Source organism: Eptesicus fuscus, chromosome 14 (genome assembly GCF_027574615.1).
Source record: "Eptesicus fuscus isolate TK198812 chromosome 14, DD_ASM_mEF_20220401, whole genome shotgun sequence".
Lineage (NCBI taxonomy): Eukaryota > Metazoa > Chordata > Mammalia > Chiroptera > Vespertilionidae > Eptesicus > Eptesicus fuscus.
Window position 1 is genome coordinate 38,759,630 of NC_072486.1, and position 15,790 is coordinate 38,775,419.

At 41.1% G+C, this 15,790-nt stretch overlaps 1 protein-coding gene across 1 annotated transcript in view; it reads right to left on the reverse strand.

Annotated features, from left to right (window-relative positions):
• CCDC146 (coiled-coil domain containing 146) overlaps positions 1-15,790 on the reverse strand; it is a 108,538-nt gene that overhangs the window by 30,281 nt on the left and 62,467 nt on the right. Inside the window, exons 3-6 of the mRNA XM_028158445.2 lie at positions 9,694-9,776; positions 7,900-8,109; positions 2,036-2,093; positions 85-261 (exon numbers count right to left, since the gene is read on the reverse strand). Of these exons, the coding sequence (XP_028014246.1) occupies positions 85-261; positions 2,036-2,093; positions 7,900-8,109; positions 9,694-9,776 (528 nt within the window). The remainder of the gene's footprint in view (positions 1-84; positions 262-2,035; positions 2,094-7,899; positions 8,110-9,693; positions 9,777-15,790) is intronic.

Genomic DNA, 15,790 nt, shown 5'->3' on the forward strand with positions numbered 1-15,790 from the left:
CTATGCAGTCAAACTTGACATCCATGCATTTTTATGTCCACACAGGCACAATGTCTGAATATTTATGAACAGTAAGTAGCACACCTTTAGGGTGACCTGACATTCCAACAATTCTTCTAGTTCCTTCTGCTCCTTTAGCATTTGCTTCTGCTTAAATGTTAAATCTTCCCGTAAATTTTTAATTTCTAATTTCTTCTGCATTACTTCTTTACGTAATTCTTCAGTGCTTTCTTTCAGTATTCTCATCTTCTTCTCCATTTCCTTTAAAAGTCATGAAAATTATTAGGTTATTTAGAGTCTGAGCAAACATTTGTCTACTTAAATTAAAAATAATTTTACTCGCCATTTTGATTATATTTGTTTTGAGCTTCATGAATGACTTCTTACCAAGTTAAATACAATTTATGATTTCTGACATTTTCAATAAAGACATGACAATTGTACTGAATGTACTAAACATTTTACATTAGATTCATACTTTTTTTTACTACTGCTCTTTCTATCCTCTTATATTTCATTTATTTATTTTTTGTTAATCCTCACCTGAGCATATTCTTTCTTTTTTTCCTTTTTTTTTTTTTTTAAGAGAGAGTGGAAGGGAGGAAGGGAGATAAAGAAGGGAGGGATACACACACACACACACACACACACACACACACACACACACACACACACACATATATTTAGAGAGGGAGAAACATTGATGTGAGAGAGGCACATTGAATGGTTGCCTCCCACATCCCCAGATTCTCCTTATGACCTGATGGGGGCGGGTATTGAACCTGTAACCCACGTAGGTGCCCTTGACCAGGAATTGAACCCTCTACCCTTTGATGCACGGGCCAACACTCTATCCACTGAGACACACTGTCCAGGGCCTCCTGTATTTCAAAGGTTTCCTTTTTTCTGCGTTAATTTTTATCTTATACCAAAAAGTATTAGTGAAAACTTCCAGGCTATTTTTTAGTAGCTTTGTGTTTTGACAAAATTAGATGCAAATAATCTTTGAATATCTGGCTTCTGGTTAACCTGTGTCCCACATGAGATTCGGGAGTATGTACTAGTATTTGGAATTTCGAACACTCTTGCACTCCTAATCTCCCACTTTCTTATTGATATTACTTCTCCCATTTCATGCACATTCTCCTCAAATACCCTCCACTCCAGACTCATAATAAATCTTTGTTTCCCAATTGAATATATACATATAGGGTGTTCCAAAAAATGTATACACACACTTTGAATAATTATAAAGGCAGTGTTTATATTTCATTTTCAAAATTAAGCTATCAGCTGTTGAAGTGTGTATACATTTTGGGGACACCCTGTATATAATATATATTCATATATATAAAATTGTATTTTGCTGTATGCTAAACAGGTTTTTGTGCCTTGGAATTAAAACACCAACAACATGCTTTTGAAATATAACCACTCAAAGGGTGAAAGCATTACAAAGTGTGATGATCTGTCTATTTACTCTGTATGATAGATTTCAAAAATTAGAGACATATTCCTCCTATTCTGCAAATCTTTGTCATTAGGAGGTAGGGCCTATGTCTCTACCTCTTGATTTTAGACTTGGCCATGTGACTTGGCCATGTGACTTATTCATTGTTTTAAGCCATTAAGTTCTGGGTTGTTTTGTTATGCAGGAATAGATAAGTGATACATCTTCTTGATAAAGATTTCTTGTAATAAGCTGTTTGGGAAACTATAAGGGTAATAGCTATAGCAAAAATAATGTTTTAAAATGCCAGCCACAGAATCCTTTCCTCTTCTTCTAGAAACAAAGCAAATATTGTCTAACAAAACACAGCCTAAATTAGGCGCTATACAGCTAAAGCCTGTCATAGGCACCACCTATGTTTACTCCAGAAGCTATACAGATATTCCTTTCGGTATCGCCCATGGTTAAGACTTTTGGATCTTTCCAATGTTTGGGTATGGTTGTGGCAATACATTAATACTTATAAAAAATGATGTTTGAATCCAGCTATTTTAACAAACTCTAGACCATCTATATAAAACTTACTCCTGGCTTAGGGATCTTCTCAAATTCCTTGATTATGAGGGCTTTTTCTTCCAGTAAGCTGCAAAAAAATTAAAAAGGAGGTTTGACAAAGTACAAAGGAGTTAGCTATTGCTGCGGTAATAACGTTTTCTTCCCTTCTCCCAGTGTACTCCCAATGCTTGTTTGCCAGGCCCAGTGCTCATTCTTTATGATGGCTCCAGTGAGTCCCACAGGCCATGTAGGTGCTTCCCTCCAGGCCTCCCACAACACTGTGCAAACACCTCTTGGGGCAGTTACCTCATCACATGTAGGTACTTGGGAACATGACCCCCTCCCTAGACCCTGGCTCCTTCCAGGCATGCTCTGGGCCATTTCTTCTGATATTATTTGCAATAAACTAATGTCTTTCTGGATTACTGCACCAGCTTATACTGGTTTCATCACAGTAGGTCTGGGAACATGAAGCTAAAGATGCATGCACACCAAGTTTTATTTTTATGAAATTTTATTTACAATAATGTAAACTAAGGTTGGTGTAATAAATATGTGCCACATGGAATTTAATATAGGTTAGCTGTCTTGGCCACAAGCTAAAGCTGAAATTTTCAGACCTTTGAATACTTATACCTTTGCTTTTAGAGCTTGCATATAAATTGATATTTTACTTCCAAGCTATTGATCCTACACCTCACCCATTCTGCCACGTGGGGGCAGTAGTGTGCTGCTAGCTTTTGGTTGTAAAGGCAACCTTAGTGTGCTTGAGTTTCAAAATGGTGACAAAGAAGCTCCCTCACAAGTCAATTTATAATCTTTTCTTTAAACAAACATAACATGGCTAATTCTTTAGGGAAGTTTTAACTAATTCTATTTCTATTATTAATTTTTCTTTTTTTTATTAAGAAACAATGATTGACTTTTGTCCTTTGAAAAAATGTATGTTTTTGTATTTATAGAGAAATACAGTTAACTGTTGAACAACACAAGTTTGAATTGGGCAGGTCCACTTATATGCAGATTTTTTTCCAATAAATATTGTAAATACATTTTCTCTTCCATATGATTTTCTTAATAACATTTTCTTTTCTTTAGCTTACTTTATTGTAAGAATATAGCATATAATGTACAAAATATGTGTTCATTGACGGTATGTTATTTATTGGTAAAGCTTCTGGTCAACAGTAGGCTATTAGTAGTTAGTTTTTGGGGGAGTCAAAAGTTATATAAAGATTTTGACTGGCGGGGGTGGGGGAGTGCAGATCAATGCCCCAGCTACCTGTCACATCGATCAGGGGTCAACTGTATATCATTCATAATCCCACCCCATCGCACCAGTTGATCATTTTTATTTTCCTTTTATCATCTTTAATATTACATTAATATCTTTCAAATAAATCTAATAAAGATCTAATATTTAGATCTTTCATATCTAAATATTAAAGATTTTAATATATTTAGTTAACATATTCATATTATGTTCCTTTTAGTTCCTTTTTTAAAATTTTATTTTATTGTTTAAAGTATTACACATATTAGTACATATATCTCCTTTTTTTTCCCATCGACCTTCCCCCAGCGTCCCCTACTCCCTGTCGCATACCCTCATCCCACCCCCCCCAGTGTCTTCCTTTTAGTACCTTTTCTAAAATTGTATTAAATCTGATATATGATTGAATCCATTTTGACCCAACATGTAATTAAAATAGTTTCCCAATTGCAAAGCAGACTTCATAATTAATAATTTAAAAGCTATAGTTTCAAGGTTTTCTAGTGGGTGAATATACCATAATAAAATAATCCTAAATGTTATCTATCTTTTACGGAACCCATTATATGCAGGTACATGCATCATTTCTAAACTTCAGAACCTTGCTAATAAGTATTATTATCTTCATTGTAAAATGAAGAAACTGAGGAGGTAGGCACCTTGGCAAAGTCACACAGTCCAGGCTGAACTGACATTCAAACCTATTCCTATCTGACTTCAGTGGGCTTTTCAGTCCAAGCTGCCTCTGGAATACATTATTATTTTAGCATTCCATTATTTTTTAGAATTCAGATTGCTTTCAACTTTTCACTTTTATAAATAACTAGAGGCCCAATGTACAAAAATCTGTGCAAGAGTAGGCCTTCCTTCCCCTGGCTGCCAGCACTAACTTCCCTCCGGCACCTGGGACCCGGGCTTCGCTCCGGCCCTGGCTTTGTCCGGAAGGACGTTTGGAATGACGTCCAGAAGGACGTCTGGTTTAATTAGCATATTACTCTTTTATTATTATAGTGTAATAAACATATTTATGCAGAATGTCTTTTTTTTTCCCTCCTTTTGGACCCTCATTTTTGCATGGCATTGTGGGGATTAACAAATTTTTGTGTGCCTCTTGATATATGTTAACTCTTAACCTTTTAAACTGATATGAAAATGGAAACCTGTCTGACATTTTCAGTCCTCCCGACTAAGGGGTGCTTCAATGTCAAAGCTCCTCAGGATTTCTTTTCTGCAGCAAGAAAGTCCTAACTAAAACCATGTCATCAAAGGTTTTTCGTTTGAAGGACTTGTGGGTGAATGGACAATGCGGGAACCCTGTATGCTGCCAAGTGCAAGAGGCATTATTCACCACCAGGAGCATAACCAGCCCAATGGGTGGAGGTTGCAAGAAGGTAGATTTCTAAACCAGTACAAGCCATCACCACCTGAGAGGCAGGCTGTGCAGAGCCGGGCTGGCTGCTGTGGAGGTGTGGCCCTGGCACCGAGGTGCTGAAGCAGAGACAGAGTGGCCACTGATAGAAGACTCGGTGATTCTCACGTGTAGTCAGGGCTGAGAACCACTTTTGGGACCAACAGTTCTCAAGCTCTGACGTGAAATGGCACCACATAGAAAGCTTGTAAAAAATTCAAATGTCACCTTCGGTGGGAAGGCTTAGCAAGGAACCAGGATCATTAGGGTTGGATCTCAGGTGTCTCTCCTTTGGTTGTGAGGACTAAACTGCAAAACCTGTGCTAAGCTGGTTCTGTTCTTGGTTGCCGCAGAGCAGGCAGGCAGGAAAGATTAAAGAAATATATATATATATTTTTAATTGATTTCAGAGAGGAAGGGAGAGAGAGAGAGATAGAAACATCAATGATGAGAGAGAATCATTGATTGCCTCCAGTGCACTCTGCACTGGGGATCGAGCCAGGAAAGATTTTTTAAGTTCAGAAGGTGAAATCAGCTGTGAGTTTTCCTTGCGGCTAAATCCTGATGACCTGTATGCCTCTCTGTGCTATCCTAAGTTGCTGGGATCCCCATGCAGTGCTAAAATAATTCCTGTTCCCTCCTTACGGGATCTGTTTCTTTCGGTTCCCACGTTGCTGTCACTACTGGAGTAAGAATGGAAAATAGTTACTGCACTCTGGGGGAGCACCCACAGGGACCACGGGGACCAGCTATGGGGCAGTAAATAGTCACGAAAGCCAGGACCACGTGGGGAGGGTCTGGCACATGCGCAGTGCAGTGTCCCCGCTCTCCACGTCCTCTCCCGAGGCAGACAGCGCGGGCCATGCCTTGTTTCCCCAGCTGATGGGCACTTTCCAGAATGCATCAGATTTAGCACGAGAGACTCAATTTATTTGCTTTCCAAATCTTAGGAATTATTAGAAAGCAGAGAAGTAAAAAAAAAAAAAAAAAAGTAAAGTGAAGGCAAGGAAAATGTTGAAAAGAATATTGGAAAACCTTTTCAGAGAAAGTTTCTAGAAATAGAATGAGTTCTATTTTGTTTCAAAATAAATTATGAACAGTGTTTATTTAATTACTTCATTATTTATTTATAACGTATTCATTTAACTTATTTAAGTAGGTTACACATTATGTCCTGAACTGTATATTTATCAAGAGGTCATCAATAAGTACTAATCTCCAAACCAAAACTATGCATTAAAACAGATTTAATTATTAACTGACCACATAACTTACCATTAGCATTTATTAATTTACATTACGTGAAACATGAGAAAATAAACCAAAATATAGTGTTAAATCCTTTCTCGATAGCGTATTTGAACAGTATATTATTCTTAGTTGTAGCCAGCGATTCAGAAATTCCTACAGATGTTGGGGTTGAGAAGTGCTAGTTATTTGGGTTTCTATTATTTAGACCCTGAATAAAATGAGGGTTTGTTGTACCGATGTGAAAAATACCATCAGTGTATTTGGGTGAATAGTCTCTAACTGGCTTATTTTTCTGTGGGGATGGAAATATCTACCTTTTTTCCCAGGGAAAGAGTGTTGACTGAATTTGTTTCGGTACCATGTAATACTAAATATGTGAAGCCAATGAAGTACGCAGCCTGTTATTCTTTCCTGATAGTTCTTTCGGTATCACTGTTATTTTTATGAAAATGCATTTGTTATTTCTTGGAGCTGTTAACATTTGAGAATGCAAAGGAGTCTGCTGAAGCTAATGTATCATGCATTACAAACCCAAAAAGAATACACACTAAGCAGTTTTGCAAATGTGCGTTTTGAATGTTCTTGTTCACTGTTGGTCAGTGTGCAAGGTCCCTCCCTGTCCCAAGGAGCTCAATGAACAATTTGCCTGTCTATACCTAAAAGGCAAGAGTTCTGGTTGTTTTGTGTTGATTTTTTCCCCCTTGGCAGGAATACTCGGAAATTTTAAACAACTTAAATATCAAGTGACTTATGTTCTTCTTACCCTTTCATGGAAATGTCAAGCATTCATATTTTCAATACTAATGAACAACCACCAATTGTTTTAATTTCATTATTTTTTCAACTGAAAGAGTGCTTACAGAGCACAGAAATAGCTAGGCTTTCTTTTTATAGATTGCACTGAGTCTGAAACTGGTTAGACTGAAAGAGAAAAAAAGAACTCAGATGTTTTCCTCTTGAATATAATTCTCCTGATTAAGCTAGCCTTCTTCACCCCCCAGCTGGAAAAAATAGGCCCCAAAGAGGGGATTCAAAACCCAGGACTTGCAAGGTCCCCAGGAGGTCACTCAAGTCATTTGCTTATCCATCAGCAGGACCGAATTACATTCCCTTGGGCAGAAATTTACCTCTTAAAAATAGCCAGAGAACGTTGTGCCACCTTACATGGTAACCAATTCTAGGAGAGATAGTCTGGCTTTCTCTCCAGTACCCAGGCACAGAAACCTGGATTACACTCCTTTTGAAATTCAATTTAAATAGTGGGATTTGCTGAACAAACTCTCCCGCTGACTTGCTACTCACAAACAGAATGTTAGCAAAGATTTTGGAAATAACATCGGCCCTTCTCGCAATACATTTTGGCTTTAGTTCACTGAATGACGTCGATTTGGATAAGTAAATGTGTCTTCGAAAAGGAAGCAACTTTCTTCCTTGATCCTAAGGAATAGTTTGGTAATGGGGGAATGAGGTTGAATGTGTGTTCTGAGTTCTGATATTAGAAGACTGGCCAGATAAGACTCTCAGCTCACGTAGGCTTGTCTGGAAGGTGTGTGGGGGGCACTCGCCATGCAGACACATGATCTGGTGCTGCAAACAGACTCAGGGGCCCCGGCCAGGGCCGCGGAGGGCCAGCGAGCACCAGTCCTGGCTCTCAGGAGTGTGTTCTTTGGCTGCAGCTGCCAAAGCTGGTGGCTTCCCTGACACACGGGAAACACAGCAGGGAACTCCTTTTCCTGAGAGCGTCTCCCTGTCACCTCAGCTTTTTCTAGAAGTTGTGTAACCGTATTATTCAGGGACTGACTGTTCTAGGGAATCAAGGAAAGAGATAGGCTTGTGATCATGTAAGCATTGCTATCTCATACGCATTGTACCTAAAATTCCTAACTTGGTCAAATTTTGGTTGTGTGGAAACTGCTTGGCTGGCATCTGTCTTCAGCGTGCTTGGGAGAACCGAGCACTTACCTGTTCAACCTGTACTGGTTATGGTACTCTCTTTCCTTCACGGCGTTGTATTCGTTTTGGTACTTGAGGAGCTGCTCTCTCATCTTGGAGACCTCCGTGGAGAAGGCCTCCGGGAACTTGTCAGCTTGCTGCAGGTGGAACCGCTGCTGCTGGATCCGCTCCGAGAACCGCTTGGCGTTCTGGAGCAGGTGGACCTCTGAGTCCTGTGTGCTGCGTCCCACAAGAACAGAGTCACATCATGAGGACACACAGGGCCTGCTTTCTCCCAGAAAGGGGGTGGACTAGGCGGTTAGGGTCCCAGCCAGAATGCAAATGGCCATTTAGCCACATGGACTTGAGAGTGTCAGCAGAAGAGGCTTTAATAGCTCTTATAACGTAGCTTCTAGGGAAAACCCATCAGTTTCAGTTCAGCATTTCCAGCCTCTGTCTGCCCTGCTGCAGCCCCAGCAGCAAAGTGGACAGTCTACTCCATCACGCCTTCCCCGCCCACCAGGCAGTGGGAGTGGGAGAGAGCGCTGGGTGTTCATAATGACAAAAAGGAAAACAGAACTGACGGGTCAAGAGGAGTTAACATGTGGGTGGCAGAAGGAGAGTGATTGCAATACAATGGGGAAGTAGGAAGAAATAACACCATAGCCTTGGTCCCGACTTGCTATCTGTCACTGGGGCCCAGGGAACTGAGCTGTGGGCCAGGCGATGAGGAAGCCACGCCAGCACCAGCAAAGCTCTGCAGGGCTCTGCATTAGAGCTATTAAGAGGTGAGGGTGTGGCAATAGTCCTTGCATCTGCAAAGAGAGGTTCAGAGAGATGCCACGGAACTGCACGGAGTTTTCTCCCAGTTAAGCAATGTTCAGGGTGTTGGGGAAGATGACCCCAGACTTCCCATCGACATCCTCTAAGTTCCTGAGTCTTGAGAACTACACGTGCACACTGGCAGGCAGGACTAATTGTGGGAAATGGAGTCTCCATTTAGGGATGAGGGCGAGGATTTAGCTTGGGGATGGGGAAGAGGAGGAGGGGGAAACAAAGCTGAGGGCTCTGGAGCGTGCTTAGGGGCCTCCTGGAGCTGAGAAGCATGGGGCAGGGTGAAAATGAGGGTGCATAGGGATGCAGCTCTGCTCTCCTAGTCGTTCACTCTTGCTCTCATCCTGAGGGTGGAAAAATGACTGACCAAGAAAAGAAGAAGGGGCAACGGTTGGAGACTCGGGGAGAGGATGGCTGGGGAATGGCAGAATGGAGTTTCTGTCCGTTGCTGCCTCTCCTTGGCTTTTGGTGGAGACATCATGCAAGGCTATGCAGCAGGAGGTGGGGGAAAGGAAGAATGTCAGTGTCCCACCCAAATCCCCTGGCGCACTCTCACATATATCAGCAGCACCTCTGTGCTTCTGTCTGCGAAACTTCTCTGGCCAGAGAAGGGCAAGCTAGATGCGCCAGGAGCTCATCGTCACAGCAGCAATCCCTAACCAAAGCAGGGTGGACAAATGCCCTTGCCCATCGGTGGAGAGTACTGACGGGTGTTCCACACAGTCACACACAGCGTCCTCAGCGAGACAGAGCCCCAGATGTGTTAACCCGAAGATTAACACATCGCCAGCTGGATGCCTCCCATCCCCATTTCACTTCCCCACTCTCTCACGATCATTTCTGGTATCACTTCTCAAAGTACTTGAGCTCAATTTCTTGCCTCAGGATCCGCTTTTGAGGGGAATGCAAAATAAGATAGGTCCCATCACAAATAAAAATATAAATATGATTGACGCTGTCCCCACATCTTTTACTAAGTAAGTAGCATACCTTATAAGAGTGTCATGCAGGAAGGTGTACTTGGCTTTTAATTCTGCCACTCTGGTTCCAGCAAGTTTTCCCATGGCATGCAGCTAGCAAAGAGAACACAGGATCATGATTAGCCATCACCCTCTTTGTGCTGTAAGCAGGAATAACAAGAATATATGGGCATCTTATAAAATCTTTCAGTTAAACACTGGAGAGAAACTGGATGTTTGGAGAAAATATTTCTAGTTCGATACTGCCTCCAGTAAGCCCTGCATCCCTGGGCAAGTCCTTTTCCTCTCTAGATGAAGACTGCAATTTCTTCATCTGTAAATTGAGGAAATGAATTGAGTCAAATTCCTCCAGTTCTAAAAAAGCATATTTCTAGGTCTAGCAAACAACCTGAATAGTATAGATTACTAGGATGGCTATTTTTTATGTTGAGAGAACTAGTAGTTATTGAGCATCTATTATGAGAAAGTGTTGTACTTTTTTTTTTTTTATTCACAAAAATGGTTTATGAGGTAGGTATTATCTCCATTTTAAACTAACGTTTGAATAGTTAAGTAAGTGGTTCAAAGTTATAGAGTTAGTTAAAGGCAGAATCAGGATTGAAACCGAAGTGGTTCAGCTCCAAAAATCCACGTTCACTCTCGTGTACACAAGGCCTCTGCCACCACAATCACAGAAACACGGAAGGCTATCTGGTACCTGAGGCAACATGATTTATTCCTTTCGCATTTCTGATAAACGAACTTTTGATTTACTCTCTGGGTTAGGTGGTAAGTAGTTAACAGACATCATAACACAGCACCAAGCCCTCAAGTTTTACCACAATGCAATGAGTATTTTGTATTAGGTTTGACTTTTAGCTGAACTAACATGGTATCGACAAATAGAACTAAAGAAACGATTTGTGTTTTTCAATGCCCGTTGTCCTTACCTCCAACTTATTTTCTCGATTCTGTCACTTTCCTCTCCCTTCCCTGATCCCGCTGGTCTAAGTCACACCCCCGGCCAGTGGAGGACTATGAAGCCTCCGCTGTGCTCCCCCTCCCATCACTGCTTCCACGTAGGGCCCCTGCTCATCTGCTTTCCATGGAGATCTTTTTAACATTCAAACCACGTCTTATTTTGCTGGGTGACCAAAACTCTTCAAGTGGAATAGAACTCAAGATCCTTGAAATGATCCTTACAGTCGTGTGTGACCCTGCCACCCTCCCGGCCTCCTTCACACACCGTCCTCATTCTCACAGCACTCCAGCCATTCCAACTGCCCTGCATTTCCGCAAACGCACGCGTCTCTTTCCTTCCCCAGGGCTGCTGTACTGGCCATCTCTCACCTGACCCTGACTTCATTCCAAATCTTTCTTCATACCTCAGCTTCAATATCCAATCTTCTCTGACTTCTAAATCTTAGAGATCCACATACACCACCCATCCCCAAAGAACTCTGTTTTTCATTTTAAGTAGGCAGCAATAAACGTATGTGGTGTCTACTAGTAAACAGACACCAGGAGGAAAGGGCCCGGGTGACCTTGCTCTTCACTCTCACACCAGCCAGTGGAACCACAGGCGCAGCGTAGGTGTTTTGGCAAATGTTTGCCAAGGGAGCAAATGAATGACTGTCAATGACAAAATGTCTACACAGAGGGGTTTCGTGGTGTCTCCATCCAAGTCAGAATAGAAAACATTGCTAAGTGCGCTATAAAACCATTACCTTTTGTGTGGAAGTGTTGGGGGTCTTTCACGAGGTCCCTACCAGCTGGTGCCAGGCTTGAGCTCCAATCCCCACAACCCTTATTTTTAAAACGTGGATGAAATATTGTGAACAGATTTTTAAGACCTTTGAGGAGTTTCCACTACTCGCTGTATGAAATCTCTTTAAATGTATTCCTATGTCACCTTAAATATAATTTATATGTAACCTTTTAGAGGTTGATTTGCTGCTGGTATAGGTTGACCTAATGTGATATTTTATAGATATTTAATTAAACACACTTATTTTGGTTCTGCAGTTTTCTTTTTGTATTTTTGAGCCAACATATAATTTATTTCAGGTCTCAAATATTTTCATTGGTTCCTGAAACAGGGGGTAGGACATAGGCACCATGCCTTTAAAGTTTAATAGGTTAAAAAGAAAAAAAAAGCTTTGCATATGGGCACTTTTCAGAAGAATTGTTACTGGGAAAAGGCTATGCAAAGGTCAGTGAAAGAGTATGTGTTCACATATGCATGTGTGTACTGTGAAGGCCATGTGAGAGCCAGCTGCCAGCCTTGGAATTAGCCAACGAGTTAGCTCTAGAAGGTAAGCGATTGGGTAAGGTAATTATGGACTCATCTGTTTAAAAACACACATAGTATTTAGTTTTGTTTTTAAGATGACAATCCATTATCTCCTATCTACTGCCCTGCACAATGGAAACAGAAGTGAATGTGACACAGGCCCTGCCCCCAGGTAGCTCACAGGTTGAGGAGATACACACAAATAGAAATTACAGAACACTTAAACTACACTCAGTAGTTTCATTGTCAGTCAACAGCTCTAGCTGGCATTTTACAATTTTCTTCATATTGTAAGTTAAAGCAAATAAGTAACATTATAAATGACAGTCCACTGCCAGGGGTGGAACTTCCAGAATGGTGGTGTGAAGAGCTTGATGAATCTTCTCCCTCAGGAAAACACTCATTAAACTGGTCAAAATTGTCTAAGACAACCATTTGCACGCCCTGGAAAGGGACCTAAGGGCGTGCAAAAAACTGAGCAGCATTTATTCAACAAAATACACTGAGATTGCATGAGAACAGTAGAGACGGTGGCATTTGAACCAAGCGTGTCTATCACCCCAGCTCCCTGCTGTGGAGGGCAGGTTTGGCAGCCAGTGAAGAACCTACCTTCTCACTGCAGAAGATCTGGTCAGGTGGGCGGGGCAGGCCCGGAAAGCTGCTGCATTCATCCTCCCCCACGCCCAGCTCTGTTGTGAAAGAGCTTTACCGGATGGATAGCTGCAACCGTTCAATAGCATCCACCCCCACACCCAGGCTCCTGCTCTATAGGGAGACTGCGGGGAGGGCAGCCCAAGGAGGTCAGAGTCCCCTGTCCCCCAGCTCCTGCTGATCAAGGTGGGGCTGAGTAAGCTGTGAAGACTTGCTGCTCTACCTGAGGATGCTCACTTTTTGGAAGAGAGTGTAGAATCCATGCCCCAGGGCACTGTCAGAAACAATAGCTATCACAAAGGTTAACAGCAAGTGGTGGCTCATAGCTTAGTGATACCCGTAGAGGCAGGCAAGCATTTAACAGAGAAATTGATGTCTGAGACAGCCAAAGAGGGTCCTGCCGAAGTCACTGTTGGTACAGGAACTACCTCCGAGGGAACTTCCAAACTATCAGCCCCTGAGCTAAAGGCCGGGCAGATAGGTAAATTCTCTGAGCTCTAAAAGTGGTCCCCAAGCCACAGGCAGACTCAGCTCAGGAGGCTTAAACACTATCTCTGATGCATCGGTGGCTGACCACTGAGCTATGTTGACACAGGGGCAATCACCAGGAAGCCAAACTTAAAAGTAAAAACAAGGAAGGAATATCTAAGCAGAGACGTCAGAGGCTGAACACTATGGGGGAAATATACTTCATAGACTTAGTGCAGCCAAGTCACTAAACAAATAGACTTATGAACAACCATAACAAAACAAACAGCAAAACAAACAGCCTGGGGAGGATCCAGAATTGCTGCAATATATCATCTAAAAGGTCCTATTTTCAAAAGCATGAGACATGTGAAGAAATAGAGGGGGGAAAGGCAGAAACTGCCTTGGGGGTGCAGATGTTGGATCTAATAAAGACTTCACGCAACTATTATAAATATGTTCCAAGTGTGAAAGGAAACCATATTTAAAGAATTAAAAGAGTATGAGGACAATTCATCAAATAGAGACTATTAATGAGGTACTGATCTGGGAGGATAAGAATAAGGCATCAAAAGGATGTTCTTTGGAGAGTAAAAATGTATGGCTTTCATATTTTTTATTTTTGCTTATCTGTATTTTCTAACTTCCCCTGACACATAGTTAATGCTTTTTAACAATAAAAGGTGATTGAAATAAGCTTGAAAACCACTGGGCTTGAACACAGTAAGGATTCACAGCAGAATTTCAAACTGGAGAGTACTATGATCAGATCCTAGTGGCAAGGGCAGCCAGATCCTAGCTCAGACTTAGTGAAAACTCAGCTATATTTCCCCTTGTTGAGTTCTCTCTCACATAGCAGTAGATGGAAGGCTGTTGGGAGGTAGGCCAAGGATGCATTTTGGCAAGTTTTATGACCACAGGAAAAGCAGGAGGATGGAGAGGTTTCCTTTCCTAGTTGCTGTTTCCATCACTCCACTGCCTTTGGTGCCTAAGAAACTGAAGAAAGCCTGACAGGGTGAACATCTGATATGTCTTTGTAGTTTCTACACAAAATTGGAAAGGATTAAGTCATAGATGTTCAGAAAGAGGACCGATAAGCTATTTTTCATATGGTGTACTCCACTAAAAAACAAAAAAGGAAGACCAAGCTGTGAAGAATGGATTTTACCCTCCTTAAAAATAAAAATCATAATCTGGAAGTTAATATTCATAAAAACTTGACATTTCCATAAAATGGTAAGTTGTCCTTTTCAGCAGATCCAGCTCAGGTTAGAAACTTCAGACTCAGTTCTAGTAGATGAAACGCTTCACGCATAAACATAACCTGGGAAAAATAGTTGCATTTTCACACTGCATAAGGCAAATGGATACCAAGTTTGTCATGTTTTAAAAATGCAGAATCTAAGAAATGAAAGAGTACAAAGACCAATCTTAAGTTGTCAACTAGTATTTTCAACGAAAGGTTAGATATAATGTCACAAGTTCATAAATATGATTTCACAATAGATACTTGTGTTTTACTGAATTGGCTTGTTGGTAATTGAGAGTGGAAGGAAACATTTACTCTAGAGCTAAAAGTTTAACAAGAGTTCATGATTCATAGATGACATGTAACAACATGGAAAAAATGTCAAAAATTGAAATTCTAGGACATTCCAAGGAAAGTAATAGCTCAGTAAGAGCCTATACCAAGTGAACTTATCTGGAAGGGGGTCAGCATAAGGAAACAATTAGGTGTTTGTGTGAGTGTCTGCAGGGAAACCAAGGTGGCCACGGTTATTAACCTACTCTATTCTTGTGGCTCCTTTGACATTACCTACTAGTTTGGTCTGATTTTGAGAAACAGTTGCCATGCTTTGCGAGGTAGCATAAACTTGAAATCCTTACCATGCACATCTCCCTCTCCTTCTTCCTCTCCCTCTCCCTCTCCCTCTCCCTCTCCCTCTCCCTTTCACTGCTGGAAATATACAACATAGCCATTTGAAGTAGGTGCCAAATACAACCAAACTCTCAACAATAATTCATCACTCCTTTTGTTTGACTTTTCCCCTTAACAGTTATATGAAGCTTTAGCTTTCCTATATACCTAACTCGTTCATCAGATAAATTTAGGCCACCTAAAACGCATTCCCCACGTCAACAGATCCATTTACCCACATCCACCCTTTACTTCTTTCACCACATCTCAAAAACAAAGTCTTCCTGTCCTTGTGATGAAGACCAAGTCATCCACCCATGCTCTCAAATATATTCTCCTCTACCTCTTCCTAGACATGAACTCATCAGCTATCCCTTCTCTCCTCTACTTCTGTCCTTTTGCTGGCTCAGCATATAGTAGTCAGGTATATCACAGGTGGATTTGGTTTGAATTCTAGCTCTGCTACTTTTTAACTATGTAACTGGGAGTAATATTGAGTCAATCTGTGCCTTAGCTTCTTCCACTGTAAAAGACAAAAATGGCCCCATTTCATTAGACTGTGGTGAAGACTAAATGACTCAGTATATGAAAGTTATTTAGTATAGTATCTGGTACACAAGTAAGGACTTAAGCAATGTCATTTATTTTACTATCATTAACATTATTCTCAACCTACAAATTTGCTCAAGTTTTCCTCATTAAAAAAAAAAGACAAAATCCATCTTAAATGCTAGTCATCCCTTTCTTTCACTTTCATTTAAGTTTTTCTCAGAAAGAGTAGTCTCTGCTCTTTCTCTC